At 43.8% G+C, this 19,099-nt stretch overlaps 1 protein-coding gene across 3 annotated transcripts; it reads right to left on the bottom strand.

The window, feature by feature from the left end:
• Positions 1-2,160: 2,160 nt before the first annotated feature.
• On the bottom strand, positions 2,161-11,892 carry LOC132895117 (aurora kinase C-like). 3 transcript variants are annotated; one of them, XM_060935329.1, is made up of 11 exons: positions 11,595-11,892; positions 11,427-11,505; positions 10,922-11,039; positions 10,734-10,802; positions 10,027-10,300; positions 9,890-9,932; positions 9,188-9,379; positions 5,812-5,950; positions 4,016-4,164; positions 3,670-3,844; positions 2,161-2,871 (listed from the first exon to the last, which is right to left on the bottom strand). In XM_060935329.1, the coding sequence occupies exons 4-11, from the start codon at positions 10,797-10,799 to the stop codon at positions 2,692-2,694; spliced, it is 1,218 nt and encodes a 405-aa protein (XP_060791312.1). In that variant the 5' UTR covers positions 10,800-10,802; positions 10,922-11,039; positions 11,427-11,505; positions 11,595-11,892; the 3' UTR covers positions 2,161-2,691. The 3 variants fall into 3 exon arrangements, with proteins under 3 accessions (XP_060791312.1, XP_060791310.1, XP_060791309.1); XM_060935327.1 differs by lacking the exon at positions 11,427-11,505; XM_060935326.1 differs by lacking the exons at positions 10,922-11,039; positions 11,427-11,505.
• Positions 11,893-19,099: the final 7,207 nt, after the last annotated feature.

Here is a 19,099-nt window from a genome sequence, read left to right as displayed (position 1 = left end):
ACTCAAGAACATAGTTTTCAAGAACGCAAGAATATTTTATAGAAAAACACTTGTTTTACAAAAATATTTAAGTCTGAGATACAAAATAGATAAAACTACAATAAATATAACACAAGAACTAGTTATCACACAAGAACATTTTAATAGAAAAAAACAAACTTTCTATATTAAAAATATTGAAATTGTAACAAAAATAGATACAACTATAAACAGTCAGATAAATAGATAAAGTTATAACAAGAACACAAGATTATTTTAATAGGAAAAAAACAAACTATTAATGCAAAAAATATATTATTAGAAAAATAGATACAACTAGACAAACAGATAAATAAATGAAATACACAAAAATAGAACAAACAAAATTACGATAGAATAAATTAAATGAACGTCCGTGCAAAGTAGTTTTCCCACAATATTATCATTAATATCACACAACAACATTATAAACTATATACAAAACAATTTGAACTATTAGGCAAACAGATAAAACTTGAATAAATAAAAGGCAAATGAATGCTTGCCTGCACGCGCGCGCGCACACACACACACACACACACACACCCCATTATGAATGATGTTTTTATATTTCATTTTCACCTGTTGCCAGGTGCGTTTGGCGCTGCTGTTGCCTCTGAAATGTTCACAGGACCGACACCAACTTAGTCAAAGGGACTGAACAGTCAGTCATCCTAATTCATGTGACTCTGTGCACATATCAGCTTAAGTAGGCGACTCCATGAATTTACCATACCAAATTTTATTCAGGATTTTTCGGACATTAAACAAGCTATATATGACTGGGGCCACGTCGAAGGACCATTTTCTGTGACTTGTGATTGATCATGAAGCTTCTCTCATCCTATACTTCTGTTCTGGAACATGTAGAAGGGAGAATGTACTTGCGCATTTACCCGATCGGCAATTCGTTGCCAACATGCTTGCCGCTCCTTATTGGCAGCCGCTGTGTTAGATTTTGCTCTTAATGTTGTTTTGAACTCCTCGTAGCTTTGCATTATGACAGCGCATTCTTCCTCTGTGAAGTGCGGCGACCGTGCCATTGTGAACAGTGGGGATTTGCGCTGATAACCTCCCCTTTAACGTGAACGCGCATTAACCCTGATTAGGTTAACACAGGTTCAACAAATCAACTTCATAACTGGCGTCGTAGTTCCGTTTAACCCCAAACAAGATAACCAGGTTTTGTCAACCCCGGTTTAGCGGGGGAACCCTGGGTTACTGCTGGGTAGGTTGACCTCCGTTCGTAGTACAGGGCCCTGGTCCAAACTAACAGGGGTTTACCTGAAAACACTAAAAATCTGTTACTTTTCCACCAGCAAACATGTCATCTTTTCACTGCATATCTCCAGCTCACCCAGAGGCGATTCTAGAGTCTGTTGTGGCCCCAGGCCAAAAATTTCCAGGGGGCCCTTCTGACCAGTGTTCATCACCAATATGTTATAATCTGACAACTAAAAACGTATGAAACCAAAGTTTTTTAAATTCCAAATGTGAAAATACAATGGTAAAGAACAATTAAAACAAAAACAAATAAGCCCTCGGGCCCCGACTCTCAGGGGGCCCCAAGCAGTTGCCTGCCTTGCCTGTTCACAAGCTGCACATCTGAGCTCACGAGTTTGAAACAATTATTTCATTTCAACTCACAAATGGCTCATTATTAATGTAAAATAAATATGAGCAGAGTTGTTTACACCTCTGTCTTTCCGACTGTCCAGCTAACTCCTTCTCCACCACCTGCTCATCACAATAGCATTATAGAGCTCTAAATGGTGAAACTGTACTGAATAACTCCAGTTAAGGTGATTCTGTCTGAGCGATACAGAATCATGAATACAAAATACTGAGCAGTTCTCAACAAAAAAACACCATGAGATCATCTCCATTTAACCGGCCCATGATTTAAAGCCCTCCTGAATTGCGAGTCGGTTCCCAAGGTTCACATGAAAGAGTCATTTCAAGGAATCAACTTGCTTGTGAAGGTCACTAATAACAAGGAATATGAATCTTTTCGAATCATTTGACTCGGCTCATCGAGTCGACTCCCAAACGGCTCATTGTCATTCCCCCCAAAAATTAAACCGTTTGACCAGCCACTTACACAGAAATCACATTTTTACTAAAACAACTATCCAACACACGAATATTCAACTATTTATTTCACAATAAACAGTTATTTCAGTGTCGCTTTAAAGTAGTGATGGGAAACATTTCATAATACAAAAAGCTTAACACAAGCTCACAAACCCACCAGCAAAAGCAGATCACATTCACATATTGCACTTTTCTAGAAAAGGAATTAATATTTCTGAAGGGCTGCAAACCGGCCACATGTTTATTACAGAACACTGCGTACAATTACTCTGACTTCCCATTATCTATTGTCTGGAAAAGCTGTGAGCCTAAAAACTCAAATCAAATCACTGCTTTTAAGAACTCCACGAACCTCCCTTATTGCAGGCAACATTTAAAAACAGATTTATTGTTTCAAGTAAGAACAGGTACATTTTCATAATTCTGAACAGGTAAATATTTACAGGAAGGAAGGAGGGAGGGAACGAGGGCAGGAGAAGGAAAAGTCATGTGCACATGAGGGAAAGTCAGCCAGGCTCAGGAACAACTGCCATCTCAGCATCTCAAATCCATAGTTTGTGTTGGAGCCACACAGCATGCTCACGGAGACTCTTTAGTGGCTCGAGTGAAAGTAGTCGGATTCTTGGTGGAGTTTTCCACAACCCAGTGATGAGTCAGGACTCCTTGGATGGGAAGTCGGTGCATCGGGTTGTGTTTCAACAGCCTGTTGATGAGATCTCTAGCACCCTCGCTCACGTGGGACGGATAACTGAACTCAACCTGCAAAAAGGGACGAAACGATCACGAGGGAACATTCTGAACACCACAAGACATTAACCTAGATAAAATATTTGGATTTAAGCAACCAGCTGAAATGTGAAGCAACAAAAAGGAGTGGTGCGATGAAGCAGAGAGTTACTGAGACCACACCAAAGTTCATCTTTTTTTTTTTTTTTTTAAAGAAAAACACCCCAGCATATCCCAATGCATTCTATTTCTTTTACACAAATTTGCCAACAGTTACAATTCATTTATTAAAGAAAATACTTTCATCCACTTATAATTGTATTTAATTTTGTAGAACATCTGCAACAAGTCATTTCCTGTTCTCACTTGTGTTATAGCAGCAATAAACAATTGTACCCTCACCAGCACCTCTCTTCTTTTGGATGTTAAGAACAATAAAACATTGTTAAAGAAACCAGTGTGTAAACTCATCGATCCTGAAGATGACAAAACCACTAAAGCTTTAACTAAGTGCTGACACTTGAGACTCCATCAAATGTTGCATAAACATCTCAGGACAACCAACTCCACCACAACTTTCTAACCAACCAGACTCAAGCGTTCAACCCCACTGTGGAATACAGGAAGTTGAACACCTTCTGACCAATCAGAATTCCACAGACCGTCTCAAACGCAGTTTGGTGATCAGAGCAGACCTTAAACTGATGTGCTACTAATCGTCTGGTTATTTTACACATGTGCTTGATTTCCTTGGGTATATAAAACATGTGCTTCAATCTGGTCTCAATTTCATTTGAACTCATGTTCCAAGTAGAATCTCCTCACGCTTACCCTGGAGATTTTACGGTACGTTTCTTCATGGCTCTTCGTCTCAAAAGGAGGATTCCCGACCAGAAACTCATAACAGAGAACACCCAGGCTCCAGAGGTCCACTTTCTCATCGTGGGTTTTGCCCTCGATCATCTCTGGAGGAAGATAGTCAAGCGTGCCGCATAGCGTAGACCTCCTGTCAAAAACGCACCAAAAGAATGAAGCCAGACATTTAGGAGAGTCTCAGCTTCAACATGTAATGCATTAAATCAGCAGGAATTTCTCAAAAATTAAGAAACTGCTGAAGTTCAACTGTGTGACAGGAATACTGGGAGACATTTTGCCAGCACATGAATAAATAAAATACCTCGAGGATGGAGTGTGGACAGACCACCCAAAATCTGCAATCTTCAGTTCACCATTTGCTCCCAATAACAGATTCTCAGGTTTAATGTCTCGGTGAATGACTTTCTTTGAATGGCAGTAGTACAGAGCATCAGCGAGCTCCATTATATACTGCAAAACACACACACACAGAATAATGCAAACAGTTTCGTAAAAAACTTCAAGCTGATGTCAGAGACTGGCAGACATTTATACTAAAACACCTACAAGTTATTTCTGTTAAAGGGGCCAATATTCACTTCTGAAGCCAAGAGTGTACTTTCTCCACAGAAATATATTACAGCCATTTATTTATTGGATCAATAACTGAATAAGCCAGTTTTTCCTTGTTTTGGTCATCACCTTTACCTAGAGGCACTGTAGCTTCTCATCTCAAGCCGCTTTATCCTGTCCTACAGGGTCACAGGCAAGCTGGATCCTATCCCAGCTGACTACGGGTGAAAGGCGGGGTTCACCCTGGACAAGTCGCCAGGTCATCACAGGGCTGACACATAGACACAGACAACCATTCACACTCACATTCACACCTACGCTCAATTTAGAGTCACCAGTTAACCTAACCTGCATGTCTTTGGACTGTGGGGGAAACCGGAGCACCCGGAAGAAACCCACGCGGACACGGGGAGAACATGCAAACTCCACACAGAAAGGCCCTCGCCGGCCACGGGGCTCGAACCCAGAACCTTCTTGCTGTGAGGCGACAGCGCTAACCACTACACCACCGTGCCACCGCACTGTAACTAAAGGGTGAAATATTTGCTTATTAAAAACATGTTGAGAAAAGTCTACAGTTGCCATGGAACAGACTTCCTTTTCTCCTCCACAACTGTATATCCATCATTACACTGCACCAGTCCATTATATAAAGCCTGCAGATCCGCCTTGTGTTCACAAGACCCAAGTATAAAATGAAAGATATCATGCTATTCATTGAGGCAACACCCACAAACATCCTGTTGATTGAAAGCTGTTAAATGTGCTGTCACAAAACAACGCAGGGAGAAAAGGGAAAAATTATAGTGCAGCACAACATCAACACAAGCATGCATTTAACTGGAAGTTTCTATTATTACTGGATGTTCCCACAAAAATGCAGTCTCACTGGTATTACTGATTTGACTGCAATAAAACAAAAGCACAACATACTTTTACCCAAATTAATAACATACACCATCAAGAACACCAAGTTCTTGTAATTTGGCCTGAACCCCAGCCACCACCACGCCCTTGCACCACAGTGCTGCTGAATTCAGGATTCTGATTGGTCAGTAGACATGACTTACTTTTAAACAATGGCACAGGTTTATAAACATACAAACTTTAATCAGTTACTTTTTCTATAAAACAGCTCAGAGACTTGATTGCATGAATGGATCTTATTTATAAGAAGCGCAACTATAGACACGATGACTTTCTGTACTGAAAGTACTATTTAGGGAAGGAACCTCCAGTATCTGCATGATGGAACAGTCAGAGATAAAGCAGTCATGAAGTTTGACATCAAGTCACAAGTTCCTGATTTGTATGAGGGAGAAATATGCAGTTTGTCATCAGTGTGTGTGAGAACACGCATCTGATCATTCCTAGCAGGCAAGTGAGAAGTTATTTCACTGATGTTATTAAACATTCGAGATAAAACGCATGTTGCGTGTCATTTAATTTCAATCATTAAACTGATGAAACCAGTTTAAATAAACGTTCCTACTCTCAAATAGTAAATCAGGTCAGTTACAGACCGAACATGCTGCATGTTCTCACCGTGGCACTGCGCTGATCATCAAACGTCCTGCAGCGCTGCAGTTCTCCATACAGCTCTCCTTTAGGAGCAAACTCCAGGATGAGGTAGACTCGGGCGGAGTCGTGGAAGTAGCCGTACAGGCGCAGGATGTTGGGATGCCTTTGAAGTGATGGGGGAGGGGGAGAGACTTTACAGTGATGCTTGAAAGTTTGTGTACCCTTTAGAATTTTCTACATTTCTGCATAAATGACCTAAAACATCAGATTTTCACACAAGTCCTAAAAGTAGATAAAGAGAACCCAGTTAAACACAAGACAAAAATATTATACTTGGCCATTTATTTGAGGGAAAATGATCCAATATTACATATCTGAGTGGCAAAAGTATGTGAACCTCTAGGATTAGCAGTTAATTTGAATGAATCCTTTATTGTCACGTAGTCACAAGTACTAGTGAAATTAGCTGTCAACCCATCTGTGTATATACACACACACACTTGACACAGGGGGAATAGACAGGACAGGAAGACAGGGATGAAAAATACAGAGTAACATGAGAGAAGGGGAGGAGGAAAAAAAAAAAAGCAACCCCCACACTACGGGGAGTACAGTGTGGGAACATTTAAAAAAAAACCTCAGCACATAAGCACAAAATAAAAATACAACACGAAAAACTCAGGACTCAAGGGGAAGGGGGCAGAGGTATAGGTAACCCAGCACAAACCCATCTGAAGGTGAAATTAGAGTCAGGTGTTTTCAATCAATGGGATGACAATCAGGTGTGAGTGGGCACCCTGTTTTATTTAAAGAACAGGGATCTATCAAAGTCTGATCTTCACAACACATGTTTGTGGAAGTGTATCATGGCACGAACAAAGGAGATTTCTGAGGACCTCAGAAAAGGCATTGTTGATGCTCATCAGGCTGGAAAAGGTTACAAAACCATCTCTAAAGAGTTTGGACTCCACCAATTCACAGTCAGACAGATTGTGTACAAATGGAGGAAATTCAAGACCATTGTTACCCTCCCCAGGAGTGGTTGACCAACAAAGATCACTCCAAGAGCAAGGCGTGTAATAGTCGGCGAGGTCACAAAGGACCCCAGGGTAACTTCTAAGTAACTGAAGGCCTCCCTCACATTGGCTCATGTTCCACCATCAGAACACTGAACAACAATCTTTCGATTACGTTCATTATGTCTTATATTGAATATTGTTCGTTTTTCTTTTTTTTAATCAGACATCTAATTTTTTAGGTTTGTTTACCTGACATGTTTCGACGTACGACTGTCGTCTTCCTCAGAGTGTCACCGGATGTTATTGGTGACGCATCTTTTATCAGCTGATGTTTCTGAAGGCGTGGCCTTCCTGTCTGGATTGACAGGTCGGTCACGCCTTCTACTGTCAGTTCGTCCACTGCAAGATGGCACTCCAGGTATGGGAGAGCATGTATGCTCCCTCATCTCGGTTGATGGTCCTCGGGCTTCGCTTACGGATCACTATGGCCTCCCTGATCCAGCGCTGATGTTTATTATCTTCTGTGCGGATGACTCTGGCATTCCCCCAGTCCATAACATGATTTTCCCTTTTGCAATGATCTGTTATGGCTGACTTATAATTTTCCTGTTGTGCCTTTTCTTTTATTGTTCGGGTTTGTCTTGTAGCTGTCTCCTTTTCGCACTCCATGTTCATTTTTTCTTGTGTTGAAACTCCTTCCTGTCTCCCCAATGTAAGTTTTATTGCATAATTGGCATGGAATCTCATATGGTGTTGCATCTGTTGTCCGGATACATTCTGTCTTTGGGATGAACCAGGATCTGACAGTTGTGTGTGGTTTGACAGGTGTGTTAATGTTGTATTTCCTCATTGCTCTTTGAATGCGTTCCGTTATTCCTCTGATGTATGGTAATGTCACTACTCCCCTGTGTTCTTGTTTGTTGGTTAACACAAGAAAAAATGAACATGGAGTGCGAAAAGGAGACAGCTACAAGACAAACCCGAACAATAAAAGAAAAGGCACAACAGGAAAATTATAAGTCAGCCATAACAGATCATTGCAAAAGGGAAAATCATGTTATGGACTGGGGGAATGCCAGAGTCATCCGCACAGAAGATAATAAACATCAGCGCTGGATCAGGGAGGCCATAGTGATCCGTAAGCGAAGCCCGAGGCCCATCAACCGAGATGAGGGAGCATACATGCTCTCCCATACCTGGAGTGCCATCTTGCAGGGGACAAACTGACAATCCAGACAGGAAGGCCACGCCTTCGGAAACATCAGCTGATAAAAGATGCGTCACCAATAACATCCGGTGACACTCTGAGGAAGACGACAGTCGTACGTCGAAACATGTCAGGTAAACAAACCTAAAAAAAATTAGATGTCTGATTAAAAAAAAGAAAAAAACGAACAACTGAACAATGGTGTGCATGGCAGCGTTGCAAGGAGAAAGCCACTGCTCTCCAAAAAGAACACTGTTGCTCATTTGCAGTTTGCTAAAGATCATGTAGACAAGCCAAAAGGATATTGGAAAAATGTTTTGTGGACAGATGAGAACAAAACGGAATTTTGGTTTAAATGAGAAGTGTTAGGTTTGGAGAAAGGAAAACACTGCATTCCAGCATAAGAACCTTATCCCATCTGTGAAACATGGTGTTGGTAGTACCATGGTTTGGGTCTGTTTTGCTGCATCTGGGCCAAGACGGCTTGCCATCATTGATGGAACAATGAATTCTGAATTATACCAGCAAATTCTAAAGGAAAATGTCAGGACATCTGTCCATGAACTGAATCTCAAGAGAAGGTGGGTCATGCAACAAGACAACGACCCTAAGCACACAAGTTGTTCTACCAAAGAACGGTTAAAGAAGAATAAAGTGAATATTTTGGAATGGCCAAGTCAAAGTCCTGACCTTAATCCAATGGAAATGTTGTGGAAGGACCTGAAGCGAGCAGTTCATGTGAGGAAACCCACCAACATCCCAGAGTTGAAGCTGTTCTGTACGGAGGAACGGGCTAAAATTCCTCCAAGCCGGTGTGCAGGACTGATCAACAGTTACCGCAAACGTTTAGTTGCAGTTATTGCTGCACAAGGGGGTCACACCAGATACTGAAAGCAAAGGGTCACATACTTTTGCCACTCACAGATATGTAATTGGATCATTTCTCAATAAATTAAAAAAAAAAAAAAAAAGAGACCAAGTATAATATTTTCATCTCATTTGTTTAACTGGGTTCTCTTTATCTACTTTTAGGACCTGTGTGAAAATCTGATGTTTTAGGTCATATTTATGCAGAAATACAGAAAATTCTAAAGGGTTCACAAACTTTCAAGCACCACTATAGCTCACATCCTCAGTCAGTAGATCGAGTTGCAAAGAACCCACGCTCGCCTACCTGAGATGTGACTGGATCTCCACCTCTCTCCTCAGCTGGTGCACCACGCCGGCTTTCTCCAACTGTTTCTTAAAAAGCACCTTCAGGGCCAGGATGAACTTGGTCTGTCTCTCTCTGGCCAAGTACACGCTTCCAAACTTGCCCTTCCCGAGAGCCCTGCCGATGTCAAAGTTCTCCAGAGTCCATGGCGTCCTGAAGCACAGGGAGAAGCAGACAGAGCTGAACCAAAAAAACAAAACCCAAACACTCAAATGCACCAGCTCGTCCTCCATATATACATTTTTGTCAATCACTGATTAAATGCCAGTAATAACCTGAACTCTACAGTGCTCTTCATCCCCAACTTGGTGAACTAGCATGAGGATGTTTTTGATCGAGACTCCAAAGCTTCTGTAAGTCACGCTGGATAAGACTGTCTACTAAAAGCTATAAACATCAAAGACTAGTTTAAACTTGACAGTACATTTCAGGTATAAAATTCCTGCAATCCCTGCAGATTATATGATCGAGTTGAGGTTTATATTTGTTAGTGTTTGGTGTAAACTTGCACCCTCAGAATATGAATGTTTTTCCCAAATTTACAATATTTTCATGAAAACCAGATTTCTTGTGTAAACCCTCATACAAATGATTTATGAATAAGTCTGTTAATATACAGTGTGACTAGTGAGGCCGTGTGTGTGCGCAGGATGTATGACTCACTTCTCAGTGTTGGACGCATTAGTCATCTCACTGGCATGTTTTGCTGGGGGAGAAAAAAAAAAAAAAAAGTCAAAAAGTCAAGGTGTAAAAAACCCATAGAGCATCTTACAGTGAGCAGAAATAAAGTTAGTGCCTACAGTTCTCTTTATCCTGCTTGGACTCTGTGGGTTCAACACACTCTGCGGCAGTGTGAGCAGGTATGGACTGACTCTCTGCTGGTTGGGGTTTGGGTTGAATCTGAGCAGGGTTAGTATTCTGCTCTCCGCTGCATGGGTTTGTCTGTTCACTCCGAGGCCTTGGGACACGCTGTGGACCCTGAGAAACACCAAGCACAGACGTGTGGCTCGGAGTTGGTGCCGGTTTGCGGCAGCTCTGCGTCACGGGAACCCTCTTCGGCCCATTGCTTAAAACCTGGAAGGAGGGGATATTAAAATAAGTTAACTAAAAGAAGAAGAAAAAAAAAAAACACTATCAAACAGACTAATCCTGTTCAACACTAGCACTGCACTCCAGGCCTCAATGTCATCCCCTCATAACTTGTGTACAAGCTACAATCCACGAGTACCCACTTGTAGCGCAGCAAGAGTTTCACCAGCCATCATGAACAAAGGGAGTTTGATCACAATGCCGGCTGGGTAAATTATAATTGACTCCAGTTTGTTAGATGATTAAGAAACTCCATTTGAGTGAAAGAACAAACGCAAAGGTGCGAGAGATTAAACCACAAGCGAAAAGCAATAGACAGGATGACGACTCCAGTGTGCTCCCAGGTTTTATTGATAATATAAATAATATATAAATAAAATAATAATATACAAGTACATACACCAAGTGATGTTTTTACCTTTTCACTCTCTGCTTTCTGAATCTTCAGTTCCTTAGATGATCTAACCCTAGCAGCAGGATCCATTCCCTAAACAGGCAGAGAAGCATACGGTCAGGAAATGCAACACAAACATTTTATTACATTTCTTTTTATGCAGCAAACTCTTTATTCCATCATCCAAGCCAGCTGTGCAGTCTGGAATTTACCTCTGGAGCTCAGCATCAGATCTAAACAACGTGGAGCCACACTGAAGGACTCGTTACTATAGAAACGACAGCGCGCATTAACACAACCCTGTGATTCGCCTCACAGCCGGAACTACTTCTGACCAGACAGAACAGAGAATTCACAACTGCTGTGATCTACATGCTTCATCACAAACACTGACTTAATCTTTTATATCTAAAATACTTTAATTGAACACATGAAAAAAAAGTGTGATTAGTAAACGTATTATAAATAATAGTAATTAAAAAAAACCCACCACATTAAATCATGCATCTACAGTCTCATTAGTCTGAAGATTATATTAGTTCTCGGCACCCCAATTAAATTTGTTATAGAAAACACTTTAATAATTGCTCATTAGCTGACGTGCTAGTTATCCAGCTACTTAATTACTTGCTTTAAAAAAAAGTGTTAACAGTGCGTTAGTGTCTAAACCCTAAATCAATGAAAATTCCCTACATAGGGTCACTAGGTACAACATACCTGAATGGCTTGTGCACCCTATATAGTGCACTTCATGCTCAACACACAGCGATTTTCACACACAGCCAAAGAGTCATCGCTAGCAGCGAATAAACCGAACACGCATTTTAATACAAATCATTATCTGGTTAATATTTACAAATAACTTACATTATCTAAACTACTTACAGAGATTTAAATCTTCTTCAGCAGTTCAGAAGAACAGCGTCCAGCTTAAAACACTGTCTTGCTAGCTTGACCGGCTAACTGGCCAAGTTAGCAATAACGCTAAAGCTAACCCCAAATAAATAACTCGAATATAAAAAGGGACCGGTTACAAAAACAACATCGAACGCAGTCTAAAATACGAATTCATATGATTAATTTAAAAATGCTTATCTCCTATTAAAAGCGCTATTTGCCACATGCGGCGGTGAAGAGCGGAAAGCTGCGGCTGAAGGACGGCCTCAGAGCTGTTTAGGTTCAAATATCCCCCTTTTCAAGTCCTTTAACATTAGCACGGCTCTGATTGGCCAGAATGAGTCTCGAACACGGCTCTGATTGGCCAGAATGAGTCTCGAACACGGCTCTGATTGGCTGTGAGGGAGAGTGGGGAACCGCTGAGAGCGCTTGTTAGCAGCTGGGTTGTGCTGCTCTTTTTAATTAAATTGTAAATTCATCAACTCGGACAACGCAAATGTAAAACTAATAGAAAAAGTACAATTATACACTTTTAAAGTTTGACGCTGAGGCGGTTCTGGATGTTAAATGGAGTATAAGCTGTAATTGGGGGTGTAGCAGCGATGCTGTGGATGTTCAGCTTTCCTCTGTAATGGGAGTCTGTGGGAATCTGTACAACCGTTTGGTAAAAAGCTGTGATATTTTGCACACACACACACACACACACACACACTGCGGATGCCACCCTCATTAATTTGACCAAGTTTCATGTATGCAAGTCAAGCGGTCTAGCGCCACCAATGGATCAAATTTGGAGTTGCGTCCATGAGTGTAACTTTTGAACCGTAAGCCCGATTTTCAAAACTCCGGTACCGGTGGAATCCTTGGGTCAAGCCGAGTTCAACGCACTCTATGACGTCATTTCCCGCCATATTGGATTTTCCGCCATTTTGGATTTTGTTGAAAGTGGAACAAAATTTTCAGCAGTCACAAATTTAGCCCGATTGTCATGAAAATTGGAACACATGGTCTTCAGGCCATTCCCCACAAAACTTACTTATAGTCGTTTAGAAATTCTAAAGCATTTGCCCTGCCACAGCCAAACAGGAAGTGAGGTCATATCTCAGGAACGGTTTGACGTCTCGTCTCGTCTTCTTCTGCTTTATCCGGGACCGGTTCGCGGAGGCAGCAGTCTAAGCAGGGAAGCCCAAACTTCCCTTTCCCCAGACACCTCGGCCAGCTCCTCGGGAAGAACACCGAGGCGTTCCCAGGCCAGCCGAGAGACATAGTCCCTCCAGCGTGTCCTGGGTCTTCCCCGGGGCCTCCTCCCGGGGGGACATGCCTGGAACACCTCCCCAGGGAGGCGTCCAGGAGGCATCCGAAAAAGATGCCTGAGCCACGTCAGCTGATTCCTCTCGATGTGGAGGAGCAGCGGCTCTACTCCGAGCTCCTCCCGAGTGACTGTGCTTCTCACCCTATCTCTAAGGGAGCGCCCAGCCACCCTGCGAAGGAAACTCATTTTGGCCGCTTGTATCCGCGATCTTGTTCTTTCGGTCATTACCCAAAGCTCATGACCATAGGTGAGAGTTGGAACGTAGATCGACCGGTAAATTGAGAGCTTCACCATTTGGCTCAGCTCCTTCTTCACCACGATGGACCGGTAAAGCGACCGCATCACTGCGGAGGCTGCACCGATCCGCCTGTCGATCTCGCGCTCCATCCTTCCCTCACTCGTGAACAAGATCCCGAGATACTTAAACTCCTCCACTTGAGGCAGGACTTCTCCACCAACCTGGAGAGGACAAGCCACCCTTTTCCGGTCGAGAACCATGGCCTTGGACTTGGAGGTGCTGATTCTCATCCCAGCCGCTTCACACTCGACTGCAAACTGCCCCAGTGCATGCTGAAGGTCCTGGTTTGAAGAAGCCAACAGGACAACATCATCCGCAAAAAGCAGAGATGAAATCCTGTGGTTCCCAAACAGGATTCCTTCTGGCCCCTGGCTGTGCCTAGAAATTCTGTCCATAAAAATTATGAACAGAACTGGTGACAAAGGGCAGCCCTGCCGGAGTCCAACATGCACTGGGAACAGGTCTGACTTACTGCCGGCAATGCAAACCAGACTCCTGCTCCGTTCGTACAGGGACCGGACAGCCCTTAGCAAAGAGCCCCGAACCCCATACTCCCGAAGCACCCCCCACAGAATACCACGGAGGACACGGTCGAATGCCTTCTCCAGATCCACAAAGCACATGTGGACTGGTTGGGCAAACTCCCATGAACCCTCGAGCACCCTATGAAGGGTATAGAGCTGGTCCAGTGTTCCGCGACCAGGACAAAAACCGCATTGTTCCTATGGATCCGAGGTTCGACTATTGGTCAAATTCTCCTCTCCAGTACCCTGGAGTAAACCTTCCCTGGGAGGCTGAGAAGTGTGATTCCCCTATAATTGGAGCACACTTTCCGGTCCCCTTTCTTAAAAAGAGGGACCACCACCCCAGTCTTCCACTCCAGAGGCACTGTCCCCGACTGCCACGCGATGTTGCAGAGGCGTGTCAACCAAGACAGCCCCACAACATCCAGAGACTTGAGATACTCAGGGCAGATCTCAACCACCCCCGGTGCCTTGCCACCGAGGAGCTTGCAAACCACCTCAGTGACTTCGGCTTGTGTAATGGACGAGTCCACCTCTGAGTCATCAGCCTCAGTCTCCTCAGTGGAAGACATGACGGTGGGATTGAGGAGATCCTCAAAGTATTCCTTCCACCGCCCGACAATGTCCCCAGTCGAGGTCAACAGCTCCCCACCCGCACTGTAAACAGTGTTGGCAGAGTACTGCTTCCCCCTCCTGAGGCGCCAGACGGTTTGCCAGAATTTCTTTGAGGCCGACCGATAGTCCTTCTCCATGGCCTCCCCGAACTCCTCCCAGTTCCGAGTTTTTGCCTCCGCAACTGCCCGAGCTGCAGCACGCCTGGCCTGCCGATACCCATCAGCTGCCTCAGGAGTCCTGGAGGTCAACATGGCCCAATAGGACTCCTTCAGCTTGACGGCATCCCTTACTTCTGGTGTCCACCACCAGGTTCGGGGATTGCTGCCACGACAGGCACCGGAGACCTTGCGGCCACAGCTCCGAACAGCTGCGTCCACAATGGAGGTAGAGAACGTGGTCCACTCAGACTCAATGTCCCCCGCCTCCCTTGGAAGCTGGGAAAAGCTCTCCCGGAGGTGGGAGTTAAAGACCTCCCCAACAGAGTGCTCGGCCAGACGTTCCCAGCAGACCCTCACCATACGTTTGGGCCTGCCAGGTCTGTCCAGCTTCCTCCTCCGCCAGCGGATCCAACTCATCACCAGGTGGTATTCAGTTGATAGCTCAGCCCCTCTTTTCACCCGAGTGTCCAAGACATAGGGCCGGAGATCAGATGAAACGACTACAAAGTCTATCATCGACCTCCGACCTAAGGTGTCCTGGTGCCACGTGCACTTATGGACACCCCTATGCTCGAACATGGTGTTCGTTATGGACAAACCGTGACTAGTACAGAAGTCCAATAACAAAACACCACTCGGGTTCAGATCGGGGAGGCCGTTCCTCCCAACCACGCCCCTCCAGGTGTCACTGTCATCGACCACGTGAGCATTGAAGTCCCCCAGTAGCACAATGGAGTCCCCAGTCTGAGCACCCCTCAGTACCTCTCCCAGGGACTCCAAGAAGGCCGGATACTCTTAGGGCAATTCCATGTAAATGTCAACCTCACCATGCAAAAATAAAGCAGCATGTAATACATCAAAACCACTCCTAGAGATCTCACCTAGGCCTGTATTTTACAGATGTGAATAAGTTGAACCAATTTGTAACCAACCTGTCACTGTCAGTCTTTCTTTCTTATAATGTAAAACCCAAGCTAAAATCAACTTTGATCATGTACAATTCTATATTATTGCCACAAGCCACAGAAATGTATGCTAAAATCCACAAAACAGCAAAACAATAGCCATCCTAAATATTATTTAAGAACTTTGATAGTTTTAGCTGATATTTAGAGAGTTTTTCAAAGGGTTATGGTGGTTAAATTGCTGATTTTCTAAACATATGCCATGTCTATTTCAGACGCATCACATCCATAACGGAATTTCGTCGCATCCATAACGCTGACTTTTCCTTCCGAAACTCTGCATGAAATACAAAATATTTTAAACAAAGATTTTTTAATATTCACCTTGGACCCCTCTATCAAATGGACATCTCCATTTCGACATTAGGTTTACAATTTCACAGAGTTTGATAAAAATGTACAGTCACCCAAGAAAAGTGATACTTTTTCTGTCACATCCATAACGCATCTTTTATTGGCATTTTCTGGCATGCCCTAGATGTACTATGGGAATTGTTCTTGTTCTATCACTTCTCCAGTATGGTACAGCCTTAAAATATGCAACACCTGTTTAAATACTGGGAGACGATAAAACATGCACTGGGTCATTTGTTGCCATTTTGAGTTCAAGTGTCACGTCCATAATGCTGGAATTGCTCCTATACTGCTATTTGGGCCGTAGGCACAAACAACAGCAAGAGCCCTCTCCCCAATCCGAAGGCGCAGAGAGGCGACCCTCTCGTTCACTGGGGAAAACTCCAACACATGGCGGCTGAGCTGGGGAGCTATAAGCAAGCCCACACCAGCCCGCCGCCGCTCACCACGGGCGACTCCAGAGAAGTGGAGAGTCCAGCCCCTCTCGAGGAGCTGGGTTCCAGAGCCCAAGCTGTGCGTGGAGGTGAGCCCGACTATCTCTAGCCGGTACCTCTCAACCTCCCGCACAAGCTCAGGCTCTTTCCCCACCAGCGAAGTGACATTCCATGTCCCAACAGCCAGCCGCTGTGTCCGGGGATCAGGTCGTCGAGGCCCCTGCCTTCGACTGCCACCCAATCCACACTGCACCAGTCCCCTACTGCTACCTCTGTGGGTGGTGAACCCACAGGAGGTCGGGCCCATGTCACCTCTTCGGGCTGAGCCCGGCCGGGCCCCATGGGCAAAGGCCCAGCCACCAAGCGCTCGCATATGAGCCCCTACCCCGGGCCTGGCTCCAGGGTGGGACCCCGGCTGCGTCATACCGGGCAACGTCACGGTCCTTGGTTTTTTCTCCATAGGGGTTTTGGTGAACTGCTCTTGGTCTGGCCTGTCACTTAGGACCTGTCTGCCTTGGGAAACCCTGACAGGGGCATAATGCCCCCGACAACATAGCTCCTAGGATCATTCAAGCACACAAACCCCTCCACTACAATAAGGTGGCAGTTCTAGGTTTGACGTTCCAAGTTCAAACTTGGACTCTTGACCCCATCCTGAGGGCACTCATTAAATATGGTGACCTTTGACCTCTGGGGGGCGCTATAATTAGTGAAAATGTGTTATAGCTCAGTAACTCTTTCACGTCTCATCTCATCTCATTATCTCTAGCCGCTTTATCCTGTTCTACAGGGTCTCAGGCAAGCTGGAGCCTATCCCAGCTGACTACGGGCGAAAGACGGGGTACACCCTGGACAAGTCGCCAGGTCATCACAGGGCCGACACATAGAAACAGACAACCATTCACACTCACATTCACACCTACAGTCAATTTAGAGTCACCAGTTAACCTAACTTGCATGTCTTTGGACTGTGGGGGAAACTGGAGCACCTGGAGGAAACCCACGCGGACACAGGGAGAACATGCAAACTCCACACAGAAAGGCCCTCGCCGGCCCCGGGGCTCAAACCCGGACCTTCTTGCTGTGAGGTGACAGCGCTAACCACTGCACCACCATGCCGCCCCCACACTTTCACGTGTTGAAACCAAGTTTGGTACATGGACGGATTATTCAGTTAAGACTATGAAACCATTATATGGTGACATTTGACCTCTAGGGGGCGCTATTTTCCGCCATATTGAATTTTATCAAACGTGAAAGCAAATTTTCACAGGTCACAAATTTTGCCCAATCTTAATGAAAATTGGCACAGATGGCCTTCAGGCCATTCCACACAATCTCTACTTACAGCCGCTTTGACATTCCAAAGCATTCACCCCTCAGAGCCAATCGAAATTGGCGGCAAAGCCACCAAACAGGATGTGAGGTCATATCTCAGGAACGCTTTGATGTACCAACTTCAAACTTGGTATATTGACTTGGGTCCACATCCTAGTGGGGCTCAACAAATCTGGTGACCTTGTGAAAACGGCTTTTTTTCACAGGTCATAAATTTTGCCCAATATTAATGAAAATTGGCATAGATGGTCTTTCGGCCATTCCCCACAATCTCTGCTTATAACCGTTTTCACATTTCAAAGCGTTCAAATTTGGTTTTAAATAGGGCTGTCAAAGTTAATGTGTTAATAGTAAGTTAGAGCAATGTCAATGTCTCGCAATTAAAACAAATGTTGCCATTAACGCAGTGTGTTTAAAACAACAGTGAGTTAGGCTCATCTTGGTAAAGAACAATGCAGATTTTGGTGGGTGACTGGCATGCAAAATAAAGCTAGTTATAACATCAACTTTGTGGTAAAATGTAACTTCAAATGACCCCTCAACATGGCCAGCTAAATTATGTAGCCTGCATATGCAATGCAGTGCGAGCTTTCCTTATCTCCACCTGCATGCAGACATTAGCCTAGTGATTTCCAAATAGCCTACTGCTTCACTTGACTGAACTGTCAGGTCTCAAACTACTTCCTCTTTGCTCTATGAAGTGCAAGTGTAGCTTGCAGCCATTACAGATAAGCAATTAGAGTCTGTTATTTCTCCAAGTACTTTCCATATGCCTAATAAATGTCTGAAATATTATTTTGGAAAGAATAGGCTATACTAGGCTAGACATAATAAACCCAAATTCCAAATGCACATCTATAAAACTGTCTATCATAGAGAAGATGAGCCTTATTGTGGGCTAAGTGACATGGAACATGCAAGCATATATTCAAGAAGTTAAACTGCTATGGTGTAGATAAAGTCTGCTGTGATGTTCAGAGCAAACATTTTCTATAGAAATGTATGTACAATTTAAACAGATGGTGAAAGTGTTTTTTCCCTGCGATTTAGTGATTAATCACGATTAACTACATAATTTTATGAGATTAAGTGTGATTAAAAATGTTAATTGTTCAACGGCCCTAGTTTTAAAATGTACAGGCATTGCTGAGATGTAAGCCGTTTTCACAAATTATAACGCCCCCAGAGGTCAAAGGTCACCATATTTATTGAGTCCCACCAGGATATGGACCCATCTTCATACACACACACACACACTCCAGTCAGCTATCCCTGCTCCACACACATTACACAGGCATGTGTGCTCACACATAAATATTTGTAGGTTAATACCCAGAGAAACCAGCCTAATTGGGCAGTTACATTCCGCTGTTTTTCCAGCTTGAATTGTAAATAATGAAGTCTGTCATGTACTTCTAAACTTAACATTCCATCATTCATAATTAGTTTTTTTTTTTCTAATGGACAATGGAAAAAAATATATATTTGATGGCAT

This window comes from Neoarius graeffei, chromosome 12 (assembly GCF_027579695.1).
Source record: "Neoarius graeffei isolate fNeoGra1 chromosome 12, fNeoGra1.pri, whole genome shotgun sequence".
Lineage (NCBI taxonomy): Eukaryota > Metazoa > Chordata > Actinopteri > Siluriformes > Ariidae > Neoarius > Neoarius graeffei.
The sequence above is the reverse complement of the archived record's forward strand: the minus strand, read 5'-3'. Positions and strand labels throughout refer to the sequence as shown.